General features: G+C 34.5%; 2 protein-coding genes and 1 pseudogene across 2 annotated transcripts; all 3 read left to right on the top strand.

Annotated features, from left to right (window-relative positions):
- The first annotated feature begins 5,225 nt into the window (after positions 1-5,225).
- LOC125222934 (dirigent protein 11 pseudogene) lies at positions 5,226-6,113 on the top strand (annotated as a pseudogene).
- Positions 6,114-6,850: 737 nt separating this feature from the next.
- Positions 6,851-9,833, top strand: LOC125202300 (proteasome subunit alpha type-7). The gene is made up of 3 exons (XM_048100679.2): positions 6,851-7,178; positions 8,131-8,545; positions 9,528-9,833. The coding sequence occupies exons 1-3, from the start codon at positions 7,006-7,008 to the stop codon at positions 9,690-9,692; spliced, it is 753 nt and encodes a 250-aa protein (XP_047956636.1). The 5' UTR covers positions 6,851-7,005; the 3' UTR covers positions 9,693-9,833.
- Positions 9,834-10,721: 888 nt separating this feature from the next.
- LOC125204980 (H/ACA ribonucleoprotein complex subunit 2-like protein) lies at positions 10,722-12,450 on the top strand. Its single transcript, XM_048103763.2, has 4 exons — positions 10,722-10,929; positions 11,008-11,077; positions 11,599-11,704; positions 12,108-12,450. Exons 1-4 carry the CDS (start codon positions 10,794-10,796, stop codon positions 12,267-12,269), a joined length of 474 nt encoding a protein of 157 aa, XP_047959720.2. The 5' UTR covers positions 10,722-10,793; the 3' UTR covers positions 12,270-12,450.
- Positions 12,451-14,784: the final 2,334 nt, after the last annotated feature.

Here is a 14,784-nt window from a genome sequence, read left to right as displayed (position 1 = left end):
TTCGTAGATATTCAAATCAAGGCCAAAACTCGTCTTTTATATATGTATAGATGTATAGATAAATCGGCCCTAGTTCATTTGGTGTAACTATGCGCTGATATGTGATCCGCGACATTTCATTTACTCGAAATTCAATAAACATATACGTTCTTGAATCTTTTGAGAAAACTTGACATTCTTTGTCATTTTGAATATTTGTATTCGGGAATCTAAAACGTGGATGAACTTGGGTCCTTGACAAATAAAAATAAGAAAAAAATTCGGCTATGTAATCGATGTCCAAGAAGACATAAAAGTTGGGGTGTTACGTATATAAGCGAAAAGATCTTGACATTGAGCTACGATACGGAAAGGAAATTAGAAAGTTAGATATTCGAACTAGTTCTAAATTGAAAAGAAATGAAAATACGAGTCATAATGAAAAAATCACAAAGGATACAAATATTAGTAGTACTATAATCTACTCCTATATTACTACATTATGTTTGCTATAGCAATTGGATTGTTCATCTATCTTTCTGAATATGAGGTATCAGCAGTGGCGAATTTACACCAGAATAAAGGGGTATGCATCGTATGATAGTCTTTTCTGCTGTTTGAATACAGTTACTTTTTTACCTTTTCAATATTATGTTGATAGTATAATTTTTTTTACCTTTAGAAAATTCCGTTCTCTTTAATACCACTATTATTTATTTTATGTATATACTACTAATGCATTTCAAAAATATAATTTTTTCATTTTTTTCTTATAATATATATATATATATATATATATATATATATATATATTTTTAGGGAAATTGACATCTAATATCATGAAACTTTCAAAAGTTGGGTTTTTCCCACGAACTTTAAAATTGGCAAATAATATCACGAACTTTACCCCGGGTTTATTTTTTCCCGCGAATGAAAAAATTCATGTTATTTTAATAGATTGAATAACAATTTTGGAGGGTGTGCTTCACGAAAAACTATCTTCAAAGTTTGAAAAACTTGAAGCTCTCAAAATTGTTGTCGAGAAATTACAAAAAAATTCCGTATCATAATATTATTTGGGAAATTTTTTTATTCATAGAAAAAACAAACCCGGGATAAAGTTCGTGATATTATTTGCCAATTTTAAAGTTCGTGGGAAAAACCCTACTTTTTGAAAATTTCTTGATATTATGCCATATCATTTTTTTTAATATTATCTCTGGTTCTCTCATAAAGTATCTTCGTTTTTAAAATTTCTAATGCATTTAATTTTTCTTGTAAAGTATTTTTTTATTTTTTATTTTATTTTTATCATATCTCAATGATATTGTAAAACATTTTAATTCTCTTCTAGTGCATTTGGTATTTTTATCTTTTGTGTTTCTAATAAATATATTTTAATTTTTTTTAAAACAACTAGAAGTTGATGCAAATCCATAAGTCACACATCATTTGATCAACCCCACCAAGGACATCAATCGACCAATGACGAGGGGAATAGCAAAGAAGATGCATGACAACTTAAGCACATTAATCCATGGATTAAGCTCTTCCGAAGAGAGTGTTCAAGTGGGGAACAACCGGAAGCTAAGCATGGTGCTCAAGGCCTCGTGGGAGGAGGGAACGGAAGCGACGCCCGTCCAAACGTTTCTTTTGGAGTCATTTTGCGCCTCACTGTGCGACTTTCGTATAATGGCCATAACTCTCTCATCCGGACTCTGATTGGGGTGTTTAAGATACTCACGCGAAGCCTTTTCGAAGACGAAAACAATGCAATTGGAGGATTCTAGAGAAAAAAACCCGACCGAGTGATTTTCAAGGTGAAAAGATAGAGTAGTAACACCATAAAGTACTTAATTCATTTTTATATACAAATGTCATTCAAATAGTAATACTAGAAAATAATCCATTTTTCATATAATGAAATTTCTTGACGTAAAAATGATAATATATTAAAGAGGGATAAAAATTGTAACATCCCGGATTTTTGAACCCTAATTTTTTAGCCCTAGAATTAATTGTTGATGACGTGGCATCGAGAATGCTTTTATTTCATGAGTTGATATGATCAATTTGAGTTAGGGTTTGTGTTGAAAGTTTGAAAAGTCAAACTTATTGATTTAATGATGTGGCATGTGATTTATTTGTGAAACTATGTGGCAATTTAATTGTTTATGGGTGAGTGAGAATATTAGAGAAAATTTCCATAAATACTTATCACCCTAATTCTTGTAATTTTCGAACCCTAGACCCCTTGGAGGAAGAATTTCTATTTTTCCGGAATTTATTTAATCCTTGGGATATTTATCCAAATTAAATTCCAAGAGCCAATTATTTCCTTGTTTAGAGATGTAAAAATCGAGCCCCCTTGTTTTTCTAGTGATTTTCGAAAATCACTATATTTGGGAAGGAAGGAATTATTTTATTTTATTTGATTCCTTACTTGATTTCCTTCCATACCTAGAATTTAATTATTCTACCAAATCTTTCCATACTTCAAGAGATCTTGCCTTACTTTATTTTAGTCAATATTCAAGAAATTCATGCCTTATTTAAAGGGCATAGAAATCGGCCCCTACCTTGTTTCATGGAGGATTTTCCTTATTTTTATTTTGCTCCATGATATTTTATTCTATATGGAAAAATACCAAAAACAAAACCATGGCTAATTACCTAGCCTAATTTTCGAAAATTAGGAGATATTGCCATCTTCTATTTTTGTTAATTCTTCTTCCCTACTTTACAATATTATTTCATTTATTTATTTAATTGGGAGAATGAGATCTTACCAAATATTCTATTCTTATTACCTAAAGATCTCATGGGACTCTATAAATAAGAACCAAAACCCCAACCCTAGCCCCCATATTTTCGGCTCCCTCACCCCCATTCACTCTCTCAATTTTCTTCCACTTTACTCCATAAATCCTTCATCTTTTGAGAAGAAATCGAAGTTTAATCCGAGGATATTGAAGAACCAAGTCTCTACTTTGTTTCTACCGATTGATTTTCTCTAAAAAGGTATTTTTGCTTAAGAGTTATGTTTATTCTTCTTCTACCCCTTCTTTTCTTTTTCTTCCAACCGATTTAATCGGTACTCTTGGACCTTCATGCATATTAATTGAGTGAAAAAGGGATAAGAAGGGATATGGGAACATGTGTGTGTGTATGTGCCGAGAGTGTGTGAGGTGTGTGTGCCGTGTGTGTGTGTTATGCGTGTGGGTGTGTGTGTTGAAGTGTGTGTTGTGTAGTGTGTGCTTGATGGCTAAATACTTTTGCATGACATATGATGATAGATCTAGGGTTGAGATGCTAAGGAATATATGTACGTATGATAAGCGTGACTTGAAATTAGTAAATTATGATGAGTGTGACTTGAAATATATAAGTTACGAAGTTTAGGATGAGTCGATGGGAAAGAGGGAAGTAACGAGACATGCATAAGTTAAGTGTCATAATTGAACCTAATTTGTGAATATGTGCCTATGTGAATTTAAAGGTGAAACCTCGGTTGCGAAGCCAGATAACGGAAAAGCGAAACTACTTGAAAACTAAGTAGTCGAGGTGGGCTTTACTCTTAAAACTCTCTTTTATTTTGTCAAAATGTTATTCGGTGTTATAAGGGTGGTTTAACTGTTATGCCATACCTATGTTTGTTTTAATGTGATATCTGATCTTCTTATACGAATTCGGGTCTCAGTATGGGCCGCAAGCCCTACCAGGCTGTGTACACGATGGGATCGAGAGCCGTCCTTGCTAGTCGGCCGGTCTCGTGGGCGAAAAGTGTGGCCACACTTTCGTCGCACCATGGAATGATTGTTAATTTGATGAGAAAATGGGAGGTTATTTTGACTGGCCAGTCTATGAAAATATATTTTGTGATACTCGTGATATTCTTTTATAACTGCTTAAAACTCGAGTTCACTTGGTAAGGATGGCATAACTTATAAAATGTTTTGGCAACGAGCTCACTGAGTATTCCAAAATACTCAGCCATGCATGTGTTTTCCTTATGTGCAGGTTGAATGACGACGAGTGGTGGCGGGTGTTGAGCAGATTAATAAACTAAAAAGGATATGTTGAACTTCAAGCGTAGTTGTGTCTTCATACATAGCTATACTTTCTCTTGGTCGTTTTTCGCTGAATATTTGATATACTTTAGGATGTCTTTTTGGAATAATTGCATCTTACTTTCGGTTGTGGCCTTAGCCCTTTTCTCGTGGTTTTTGTCTGGGATACTATGTCGTACTCTTAAGGTTTTGATTCTCATTTATGATAACTGTCCCCTTTTGAACTTCTAGGTTAAGTTGTAGCATTAAATACTCTGATATCTCTTTCCATTCTTTTGGTCAATACTCTTTAAATGAAACTCTAGCCTACGTTTACTTCTTTGAGTCGGTTTCGGGTAGCAGCCGTCGCATTTATTGTACCTTAGGAGGGCGGGCTGTTACAAAAATAGCTTTTAAAATGAAAAAATGACAAAAGGATACAAAAAATAAAACTAGTACCCATATATAGTTATATTAATTCATTATATGTCCTCTGGCAGTTGTACACTAATTAAATTTATCTACTTGAAAATGAGGTATCGAGTTAACTAGTTAAGTATGATGGGTGGTGTCCATTAATTACACGTAGAATGCAACACATCCACAAATCATATTTTTACAGTAAGAAAATACATAAAAGAAAAGAAAACTACTATATAATACTCCAAAAGAATTTGTTATATGCAAGATGAACTAATTTCAATGTATTAGCGTTAATATACTGTTTTATTTATATTAATATTTAAGATTAGCTATATTATGGTCGCTTAGCATCACGCTATTTGAAAAATGCTTTAGGCAATGCTAAGATAAGGACAATTTTGCAAACTAATTAACGGCAATTAATTGTAATTGCGAGTATAACTAGGAGTGAGTCAAAGATCTTGACATTGGGCTCTAAAGGAACTGCTTTAGTTCTACCATTGTTAATAGCACTGCGGTATTTATGAACGTTGGTATGGTAGGAATCAGTTGTGGTGTTGGCCGTGAAGCTGCGAGAGAGGGAGGGAGAAAGAGAATTAGAGGAAGAGTAATTAATGGTAAATTGGTAGTAATAACTATAATTAGCGATGAGAGAGAGACAGCTACCGACATAAGATAGAGTTACAATTTAGCACATGTTTCATATATAGAGAAGGAATTAAACACATCTATAAATTACTCGTACACAAAATAATTTATTAACATAAGAAAAGAAATTGTCAATAGTATATCTCTCCTCGCTTTTATATATCTACACTACTTTGCATGAAATCTCATTATCCCAAAAGCCCTAAAATAAATCGAAAAAGTTGAGTATGGAGAAGCTCGTTGTAACCCTAACCCTAATGCTAATCATATGCTTATCATCAGAAGCCCAAATTGTCTCCGACACGAAGAAGATCACGCGCCTCCATTTCTACCTCCATGATATCCTCGGCGGCGACAGCCCCACCGATTGGACCGTGGCGCAATGCAAACTATCCAACACTCTGCCGTCGTTGTTCGGGAAGGTGTTGGTGCTGGACAACCTCGTCACGTCCGGGCCCGAGCTAGACTCCGGGGAGGTGGGGCGAATGCAAGGGACCGTGGCGATGGCCGACCTCCGTGAGACGGCTCTCGTCATGCTCATCAACCTTGTGTTCACCAAGGGCGAGTTCGAGGGCAGCACACTTAGCATTCTCGGCCGGAATCCTTTGGCCGTGAAGTCAAGGGAGGCTTCCATCGTGGCCGGCACCGGTGCCTTTAGGATGGCCACGGGCTATATCATCACTAGCACTTATTATAAAGACCCTACTAATGTTCGTAGTGTTTTTGAGTACACTGCGGTCGTCTATCATATGGATCCCAACGTCAACCGCTCAACTTATTGATCTACTACTACTATTTACTCGTTCCTCATAAATAATTGCCTCTTTTGATTAGGCATGAGATTTCATAAATTTGCTACTGCTATATGTTTGGATTGGGCTTGAGTTTTCTTAAATATGTTATTATCTGTTTGGATTAGGCATGTGATTTTATTATAGGTATAATTCTGTGTGATGTAAGCGCAGGTACTATTTTCAATGGATTCATGTGTGAAAGGTCTTATTTTTGTTGCAATGATCAAGCAATATTGATAATTTTGGATTTGGTAGATAAATGTTATTATATCCCTCCGTGTATATATTTCACTTCAAATAGTGATTTTATTCCAATCATTCACAATATAAACTCAAATTTAAAAGAATATTCTCCAATTAATGTCATTTTTACAATTTTGAAAAAATGATTTGAGTTTGTTTGAGTGTAAATCCGTATAACTAATTGTCTACTCCATTTCTAACCCCAATGCTAATCATATGCTTATCATCAGTGCCGCTGCAGTCGGAAACCCACTTTGTCTCCGAGACAAGGAAGATCACGCACTTCCATTTCTACATCCATTTGTAATACGGACTTCTCTCACACAGACTAAATGTCGCATTTTTCCTTTTTTGTTCGTCCGTCAATAAATGTCTCATTTCACTTTTACTATATTTGGCTAAAGGGCCTACATTCCACTAGCTATATTTCCATACGTTCTTCCTAAAGTCCTCAACTATGCTGGTGTCTTTTACAAGAATTAAAACAACACGAAAAATATCTGCATATACACGCCTTTGAGAATATCGTCTTTACTCTTAACCATTTAAAAAAAAAAATCCTTTTACATAACATTTGTACCCAAAATCGGATTTTTCCCTTACCAGTTACCTAGAAAGGGATGGCATGGGCATTTGTTGTTTTAATCATTTAGTTGGTATTTATGGGCCTTGTGTGTGTCAAAATCGTTATCCTTGAAATTTGAGTAGCTTGGGCTTAAGTCGATTTGAATCCAACACTTTTATAATTCAATTGTCGTGTCACCCAAGCTCTCTCTTTTAAACTTCCCAATTTCATTCCCACTCCTCTTCAATTCAACAAAATTGCATTAACGTAAACAGATTCCGACGGATCGGTAGATTGTCGAGATATGGCGCGATACGACAGAGCAATTACCGTTTTCTCGCCGGACGGCCACCTATTTCAGGTCGAGTACGCTCTCGAAGCCGTGCGCAAGGGTAACGCCGCCGTCGGTGTTCGCGGCTCCGACACTATCGTACTCGCCGTCGAGAAGAAGTCCACTCCTAAGCTTCAGGATTCAAGGTTTATTTCTCCCTCTTTATCACGCGCATGATTGCAGATCGGGCAATATTGTTTTTTCACTCTCTACTGAACTTATTGCGGTTTATATGTATCGTGCTATAGATTTAGTTAGGGATTAAGGTTTGCTATTGAGGTTTAATTTATTTTTCTTGATGAGATTTTTCATTTGAGTTTTTTTGTAATCTTTTCCTAAAGATGATATGCCTGTGTTGTTTATACGTGTTGGGTAAATAAATTTCGGTTTGAGCTTAGTCTTTCATTGCTGAGTCTATAGCTTCAATTATCAGTTTCATTGTGTTCCTTGCCGTCTCTGGCAAGATTTTGCCTGTGGATGAGAAGAAGGATATTTAAAGCTTGGGTTGATTTGTAAAAGGAGATGGATTTTTGCATTGTTTAAACTCACAAGTTAGGATTGTTGTGGGCAAAGAAAATGCTAGAGAACTCCTTTTGCAAACTGGTTTTGAAAACATGAAGTGAATACTGATAGCTCATAGCTCAAATGATTCAGAGAGCTGCTGCTGGATACCGTTTTTGAAAAGAATGCAAGTCTTTGAACCGGATGCCATTTTGAAAAGTAGTGTATTACCATTACTGATTTATGTATGTAACCTTCAAGTTTCATTTGTTATATCTTTCAAGAATTCAGAATAAGTAAGTCACAGTTCTAAGGTATAGTTCAAAGTATTTTGAGGATCGGTTGTATTCCTGAATGCGGTTTCCATTTCTTCTCTCATCATTCCCTGTGATTTATCCTGGCTAAGGCGAGACTAATGAAAGTTGTTGAGTCTGCCAGTTTTTTTTTTTTCATTAACCTGTTGAATTGTCTAACTTTACTTGTAAATTGTTTATATCTCTTTACTGTTTCACTGTGAATCAATGCAAGTACTTCAAATTTGGCTGGTCTAGGAAGCCTCTTTGCTTTAAATACCTACTTTTATTTGGTATCTCTCAGGTCAGTGAGGAAGATTGTCAACTTAGATGATCACATAGCATTGGCATGTGCAGGCTTGAAGGCAGATGCTCGTGTTTTGATAAATCGGGCACGTATAGAATGTCAGAGTTATAAGCTTACAATCGAGGATCCTGTAACTGTTGAATACATAACTCGCTATATTGCTGGTCTTCAACAAAAGTACACACAAAGTGGTGGTGTGAGACCTTTTGGCCTTTCAACCTTGATCATTGGGTTTGATCCACATACAGGTACTCCAGCACTTTATCAGACAGATCCATCAGGCACTTTTTCAGCGTGGAAAGCCAATGCTACTGGGAGAAATTCTAACTCCATCAGAGAGTTCCTTGAGAAGAACTACACAGAAACATCTGGCCAAGAAACCGTGAAGTTAGCCATCCGTGCTCTATTGGAGGTAAATTTTAAATGAATCTAAATTGTTTTTTAATTGAATGACACTTAAATTTACCATTTCACTTGTTTCTATCACCATTGTGTTATTTCACTGCCAAGCATTCTCTTTGACAAAGAATGTGTACTGTGTAGTTGACTTTGTCACTTTGTCCTTGTAACTTATTTGTTCTAGTTAAAGGGATCCATGGACATTCTTCCCACACTACTTTGAACTATTATGAATTATAATATCTTTAAAGAGATCCATGATTCAACCTGCATCCACAGCAATGTGTGGAAAGGCGATCATGATGCATGTCCTATATTTAGGTCTGCTGTTATAATGAATGCATCAATTCTTGAATAATAGGTAGTGTGTGAGGTAAATGCCCATTTAGTTACTACTCCCTCCATCCATAAATTTTGTCACACTTACCGGGCACGGGTTTTAAGAAATGTAACGGAAAGTGAGTTGAAATAAGTGGATCTTACTTTTATAAATTAGTTTTATAATAAAATGTGAGTGAGAATGAGTTAGTGGAATATGGGTCCACTACCAAAAATGGTAAAAAGTTAAATGTGACTAAGTTTGTGGGATGGACAGAAATGGAAAAATGTGAAAAATTTTGTGGGGCGGACGGGAATGGAAAAATGTGACAAACTTTCTGGGACGGAAAGAGTATATTTATAATTAATTGGGCAGAACCGATTTTGAACATAACACTAAAACCAAGTTATCCTAGGTGAAAAGTCTGATAATCGCAACTGTGACCAATCTCTGGTGCTGTATGTTATACCAATTGAATATGTTATTGCATGGCATGTTATTCTGTTTAATTATGTAGCATGCCTTGGTTGCATATGTTCTTCCATCTTTTGATCTCTGTTGCTGCATCTCAATTCTCTGTGATGGTTTTTTTCATAACTAGGTACAGTATTGACATCTGCAAATGCATTGTTTGATTTCATGTCTAAGAATTTTTTTTCTATTATCTTGCTTGAAGGTGGTTGAAAGTGGAGGAAAGAACATTGAAGTTGCTGTGATGACTAGAGAGCAGGGACTTCGCCAACTTGAAGAAGCTGAAATTGACGCCATAGTTGCTGATATAGAAGCGGAGAAGGCTGCTGCAGAAGCTGCGAAGAAGGCCCCTGCAACCAAGGAAACTTAAGCTCTTGTACTTCTTTAAATGCTTCACATTATATCTTTTTGTGAATTGTAATGCATATTATGGTCAGCAGTTGCTCATTTAGATTATTTGTGTCAAGGACAACTTTTTCAGTTTATGATCACGACTTGAAGCGTATTGATAGTTTGATGGTCATGGATGCTTCATCTCTCTCACTCTCTCTCTCACACACACAAAAGGGGCTTCGTGCTGTCTTTTTGTAGAATGGATTTTTAATCAAGAACTGAAGTTATGGAAAAAAAAAACTACTCCATAAAACTGGAAAAACTTCAAAATTGTGCCCTATTAAATTAAGAGATATGGAACTCTAAAAAAGTTGGATTTTGCCCACAAACTTTGAAATTAGCAAATAATATCACGAACTTTATCCCGAGTTTGTTATTTCCGATCAAAGAAAAAATTTCGGCTATATTAATAGATTGAAGAACAATTTTGGAGGGTATGCTTCAAGAAAAACTATCCTCAAAAGATTGAAAAACTTGAATCTCTCGAAGTTGTTGTCGAGAAATTATAAAAAAAAATCTGTGTCATGATATTATTTACCGGAATTTTTTCTTGGTGAGAAATAACAAACTTGGGGTAGAGTTCATAATATTATTTGTCAATTTCAAAGTTCGTGAGAAAAATTTTAATTTTTTGAAAATTTCATGGTATTAGGTGTCAATATCTTAAATTAAAGTTGCTATCATATGGGCTTATAAAAGAGCCCAATTTCAGTTAACGGACTTACAAGGAAAGAACTTAAAATTGTACTATGATCTCGCAATTTATTGTACTATGATCGATCTCGCAATTTGTCCTGTTAACGTGTAAATTAACATTATAATGTATATATTCTCTTTATAGTCTTCCAATAAAGAAAATGTTTTAGTGTTAATTATCGTGTTATTAATATAAAACTACTTTTAAAGTATAGATGAAAAAAAAGAGAGTTCATAAATTCAAAAAAAAAAAATCGAAAAGAAATTATGGAGGGCCTTTTTGATGTTTTAAATATCAGTATCTTTGATCTTAGAACCCTACTTCTGTGAACCCTAAACCCCAAATTCGTCGCTCGCCCACACAAACAAAACACACGCAGAGATGGGAAGCGACAGCGAGGTTGAGAAAACCGCGCAAAAGGAGAGGGAGAAGAAGAAGCTCTTGGCTCTCGCCCCCATTGCCATGCCACTCGCCGGCAAAAAGCTGAGCAAACGTGCTCTCAAACTTGTTCGCCGAGGTTCACTCTCTTTTATCCATTTGTACTTCCGTTCGATTGTTTTGTTTCCGTAACCTTGTTTTTTGTTCGTGATTTCAGCTGCGGAACACAAGTGCTTGAAGAGAGGAGTTAAGGAAGTCGTCAAAAGTATTCGCCGCGGGAACAAAGGGTATTTTAATTTTGTCTAGATTTGGATGATTTTTTAGTATTGCAACCTCTTGGTTCCCTTGGTAAACGTTTTTATTTTGTAAGGCGCCTTAATTTATGGAGTTTCTAATGTGTTGTTGGAGGTTATACTCGTTTCTGGTTAATTTTTAAACAGCTATGTAGTATATTTGAGAAATGTCTGCTCAAAAACTTATTTGATGGTATAGAATCATGAGCTTCAGTGAGCTGTGTTCGATTTTAGTTTTGTTTTGCTGCTACATGAATAAGGTCGATCGTTTAGAATTTAGCATCTGTTTGTTTGTAGCTGGCTTTGTTTCGTTTTCGATTATGGTATTAAAGTGGGAAGAACTTAATTAATTTGAAATATCCTTGACATGGTTCATCATGTTGAGTGATTGCTAGAATAAGTTTGTATGCGTTTAACCTGATTTGTTTGTTTGGTTGATTTACTGAGTAACCTGTTTTAGGTTTTTTTTTCTTGTGTTTAGTTTTTGAAACTGGGCCTTTACTCTTTGCTTGCAGAATTTGTGTTATCGCAGGGAACATATCACCTATTGATGTGATCACTCATGTTCCAATCTTGTGTGAAGAAGCTGATATACCATATATCTATGTTTCATCGAAAGAGGCAAGTCGCATTCTCTTCATTTCCTTATGATTGCTTGCCCTGTTATTACCTTTTGATAAGTAGCCACATAATCGTATTTTTAGCCTGTTTAGCCAAAGATGTAGGTGCTCATGTATTCCCTTGTTATTGTTTCAACTCTCCCTAACAAATCATTTGTGCATATTGAGTTTACTTTGAAGGCAGAAAATTTCCCCCCTCGACCCTCTCCTCTACTGCATATATTGCCACAGCTGAATCTGCATTGATTCTCACTTCACCACTTCCTTTTCTTTTGAACCTGTTTGTCCTAGGGCCTTGGTTTGCCCTACCATTGCATAAAACAATAACTACAGCAACTAGGTTGATGCAAATGTTGGTTATATTGTGAACTGATAAAAGGAGTATGATTTACTGCTCGTTTCAGGACCTCGCCAATGCAGGAGCTACCAAGAGGCCTACATGCTGTGTACTCGTGTCAACCAAGCCCGCCAAGGGAGAAATCGGACAGGAGGAGCAAGAAAAGTTGAAGGGAGAGTATGATCAGGTTGCATCTGACATATCTGAACTTGCAAACACAATGTTTTAGTCAGTGTGCCAAATATTACATTATGAAGTCTGTACTCTACTTCTATTAGGTTTAAGCTTAAGATGATGCATTTTCCCCAGCTTTTCTGATTCTTGAGTTTTTATATTATCTTTGAGAATTGAAGAGTTTTTGTTTTTGTATAGTGGCGAATTGGTTGAAATGACAAATTTTATTGCTACTACTACCATCAGAATGGCAAGCATGAACCATATGAAGCTGAAACCTACTTCTTTATTTCTACGTATGTCAAGCATATATAAGTATTCATTAAAACATAAATGAATAGTGATTACTAATATTAGCATCTTCACATTCTTTGTCCTCGTTATGTCTCATATGTCCTTATTTATATAGTTCTTATTTCACATTTTACCAACTCATTTTATTTACAATTATTACTAAAAACTAATAGTAATTTTTTCTTTATTTCTTACTCGTCCCAAGTAATATGACCCATTTTCTTGGGTGCCATGAGAATTTATGCGACTTTATTTTGTGTGAAGTGGAGAAAGTAAAGTAAGAGATGAATAAAGTGAAAATAAATTGTTTCCATTTTTAGTAATGAGTCAACTTGGTTGGGATAAATAAAAAAGAAAAGTGAGTCATTTTCAGTGGGACGGAGGAGGTATATTTATTCATTGTACAATAAAAATTGTGTTATACTAGTATATACTTCCTCTATTCTATAGAAATAGACCATATTTTCTTTTTCTTCTATCTTATAGAAATAGTCTATATCCATCTATTATAGATTTTTTCTCCTACTTTATCATTTATGACCCACTATCAACTATACAATTTCAACTACTTTTCACCTTTTATTTTACATTATCAATTACGCATTAAAATCCGTATTAATCTCAAATGAATGACTTATGCATTTGGTAAAACAATGCATGTGTTAGGCCAGTAACATGGTAAAATAAGACTTATTTTATGGAAAAAAAAAAAACTTAAAAAGAGATATAGCTTATTGAATTGAGGTGGACCCATGGCCCACATCAGAAAAATAATGCATGTACCAACTGCAGAGGTGAAGTTGGTAACATATTCAATTAATCGTTAGTTCTCCTTTTCAAGTTTCAACATATTTCATTACTGCATATTCCCCTTCTATCGAAGTTAATTCATAACAAAAGAGAGAATAAAAACTTTAAATGTTTCAGTAGTTGGTCTCTGAAATCATCAACTTTGACTAAAATTTAGTATTTCCCGTAAATTTTAAAATTAGTCTAAATTATTACAAACTTTACATTTTGCTTATTATTTTCCATGGCTCAATCACCTAATCCGACTAAATGCATTTTTTTATCCTACTTGGTACTACTAAATCAATGTAATTTTCTAAAATCATCAACTTTGGTCGTTTGTCTCTAAAATCATCAACTTTGGCTAAAATTTAGTATTTCCCGTAAACTTTAAAATTAGTCTAAATATCAGAAACGTTACATTTTGTTTATTATTTTCCGTGGCTCAATCACCTAATCCGACTAGATGTATTTTTTTATCCTACTTGGTACTACTAAATCAATGTAATTTTCAACGTAGCTTTTTATCCTACTTGTCACGAACATAAAAAGTAATTTAAAATATCATAAACATTTCACAGTTGCCCACGTATAATAAGATTTTTGCTGAAGATATCTTATTTGGACTTGGTTGGGAAAAAACAAACAAAAGGTAAAGTTTGTGAAATTTTACAACAATTTTAAAGTTAGTGGAAAATGCCAAAATTTTGCCAAAGTTCATGATTATAGAACCAATATCCCTGAATTTTGAGTGATTTAAAATATTTACCATCACTAGTCCCTTCTCACACAACTAAAAGAGATATAAAAGACTTTAAATGTAAATTATATGATTGCATGCACTTATTCCACACTCAACTTAATTTAAATTCAACTTTACTGTAAGCATCAATTGAGATGTCGTTCAGGTTTGTGCATGCTTATTTTTGGATGGACCATTAAAATTATATTCATGGCGATATTTACATTGATGTTTTAACAAGTGCAATAAAGGCTGTATATATAAATTTAAAAGGAGTATCATATCTTAGTCGCGTTAATTACCCTTAGTCAACTTATTTACCACTTGAGTGGAGGAGGATCTTAGTGCCCTACCCCTTAAAGCAAAAAAAAATATGGAATAACTTTTGAGGATACATAAACTTTTGTGGATTTAATTCATCTTATTTTTCTTAATACTAGTATAGACTGTAAGACGACTTTGACTTTATATGTCTCATATATATAAGATCAATGTTATAGATCTGGCTAATATATTTTTCTCATGTGTTACTTATTTTAAGCATTCATCTACTTTTAGGTTGGTCGGAAGGGTCCTATTTAAACAAATCAAATATAAATAAAAAATTGAAAAACATGGTTGCAAATATTATATACATAGATGTTATATGAACTTTTCCCATTCATATACTACTCCTTCCATTCCGCGGTAGTTGAGTTATTTCATTTTCTGTAATGAATCGTAAAAATTAATACTTCCTGCAAGT

This window comes from Salvia hispanica, chromosome 2, assembly GCF_029641045.1.
Source record: "Salvia hispanica isolate PSC_SH4W2 chromosome 2, Shi_PSC_v1, whole genome shotgun sequence".
Classification (NCBI taxonomy): Eukaryota; Viridiplantae; Streptophyta; class Magnoliopsida; order Lamiales; family Lamiaceae; genus Salvia; species Salvia hispanica.
Note: the sequence above shows the minus strand (reverse complement) of the source record. Positions and strands in the feature narration are given on the sequence as shown.

Excerpts from the sequence above, each read along its gene's own strand:
- LOC125202300 (XM_048100679.2), top strand. The coding sequence starts at position 7,006 with ATGGCGCGATACGACAGAGCAATTACCGTTTTCTCGCCGGACGGCCAC. Across the intron at positions 7,179-8,130 it reads CCTAAGCTTCAGGATTCAAG|GTCAGTGAGGAAGATTGTCA; the intron begins GTTTATTTCTCC and ends GGTATCTCTCAG. Across the intron at positions 8,546-9,527 it reads CCATCCGTGCTCTATTGGAG|GTGGTTGAAAGTGGAGGAAA; the intron begins GTAAATTTTAAA and ends TCTTGCTTGAAG.
- LOC125204980 (XM_048103763.2), top strand. The coding sequence starts at position 10,794 with ATGGGAAGCGACAGCGAGGTTGAGAAAACCGCGCAAAAGGAGAGGGAG. Across the intron at positions 10,930-11,007 it reads TCTCAAACTTGTTCGCCGAG|CTGCGGAACACAAGTGCTTG; the intron begins GTTCACTCTCTT and ends TCGTGATTTCAG. Across the intron at positions 11,078-11,598 it reads ATTCGCCGCGGGAACAAAGG|AATTTGTGTTATCGCAGGGA; the intron begins GTATTTTAATTT and ends CTTTGCTTGCAG.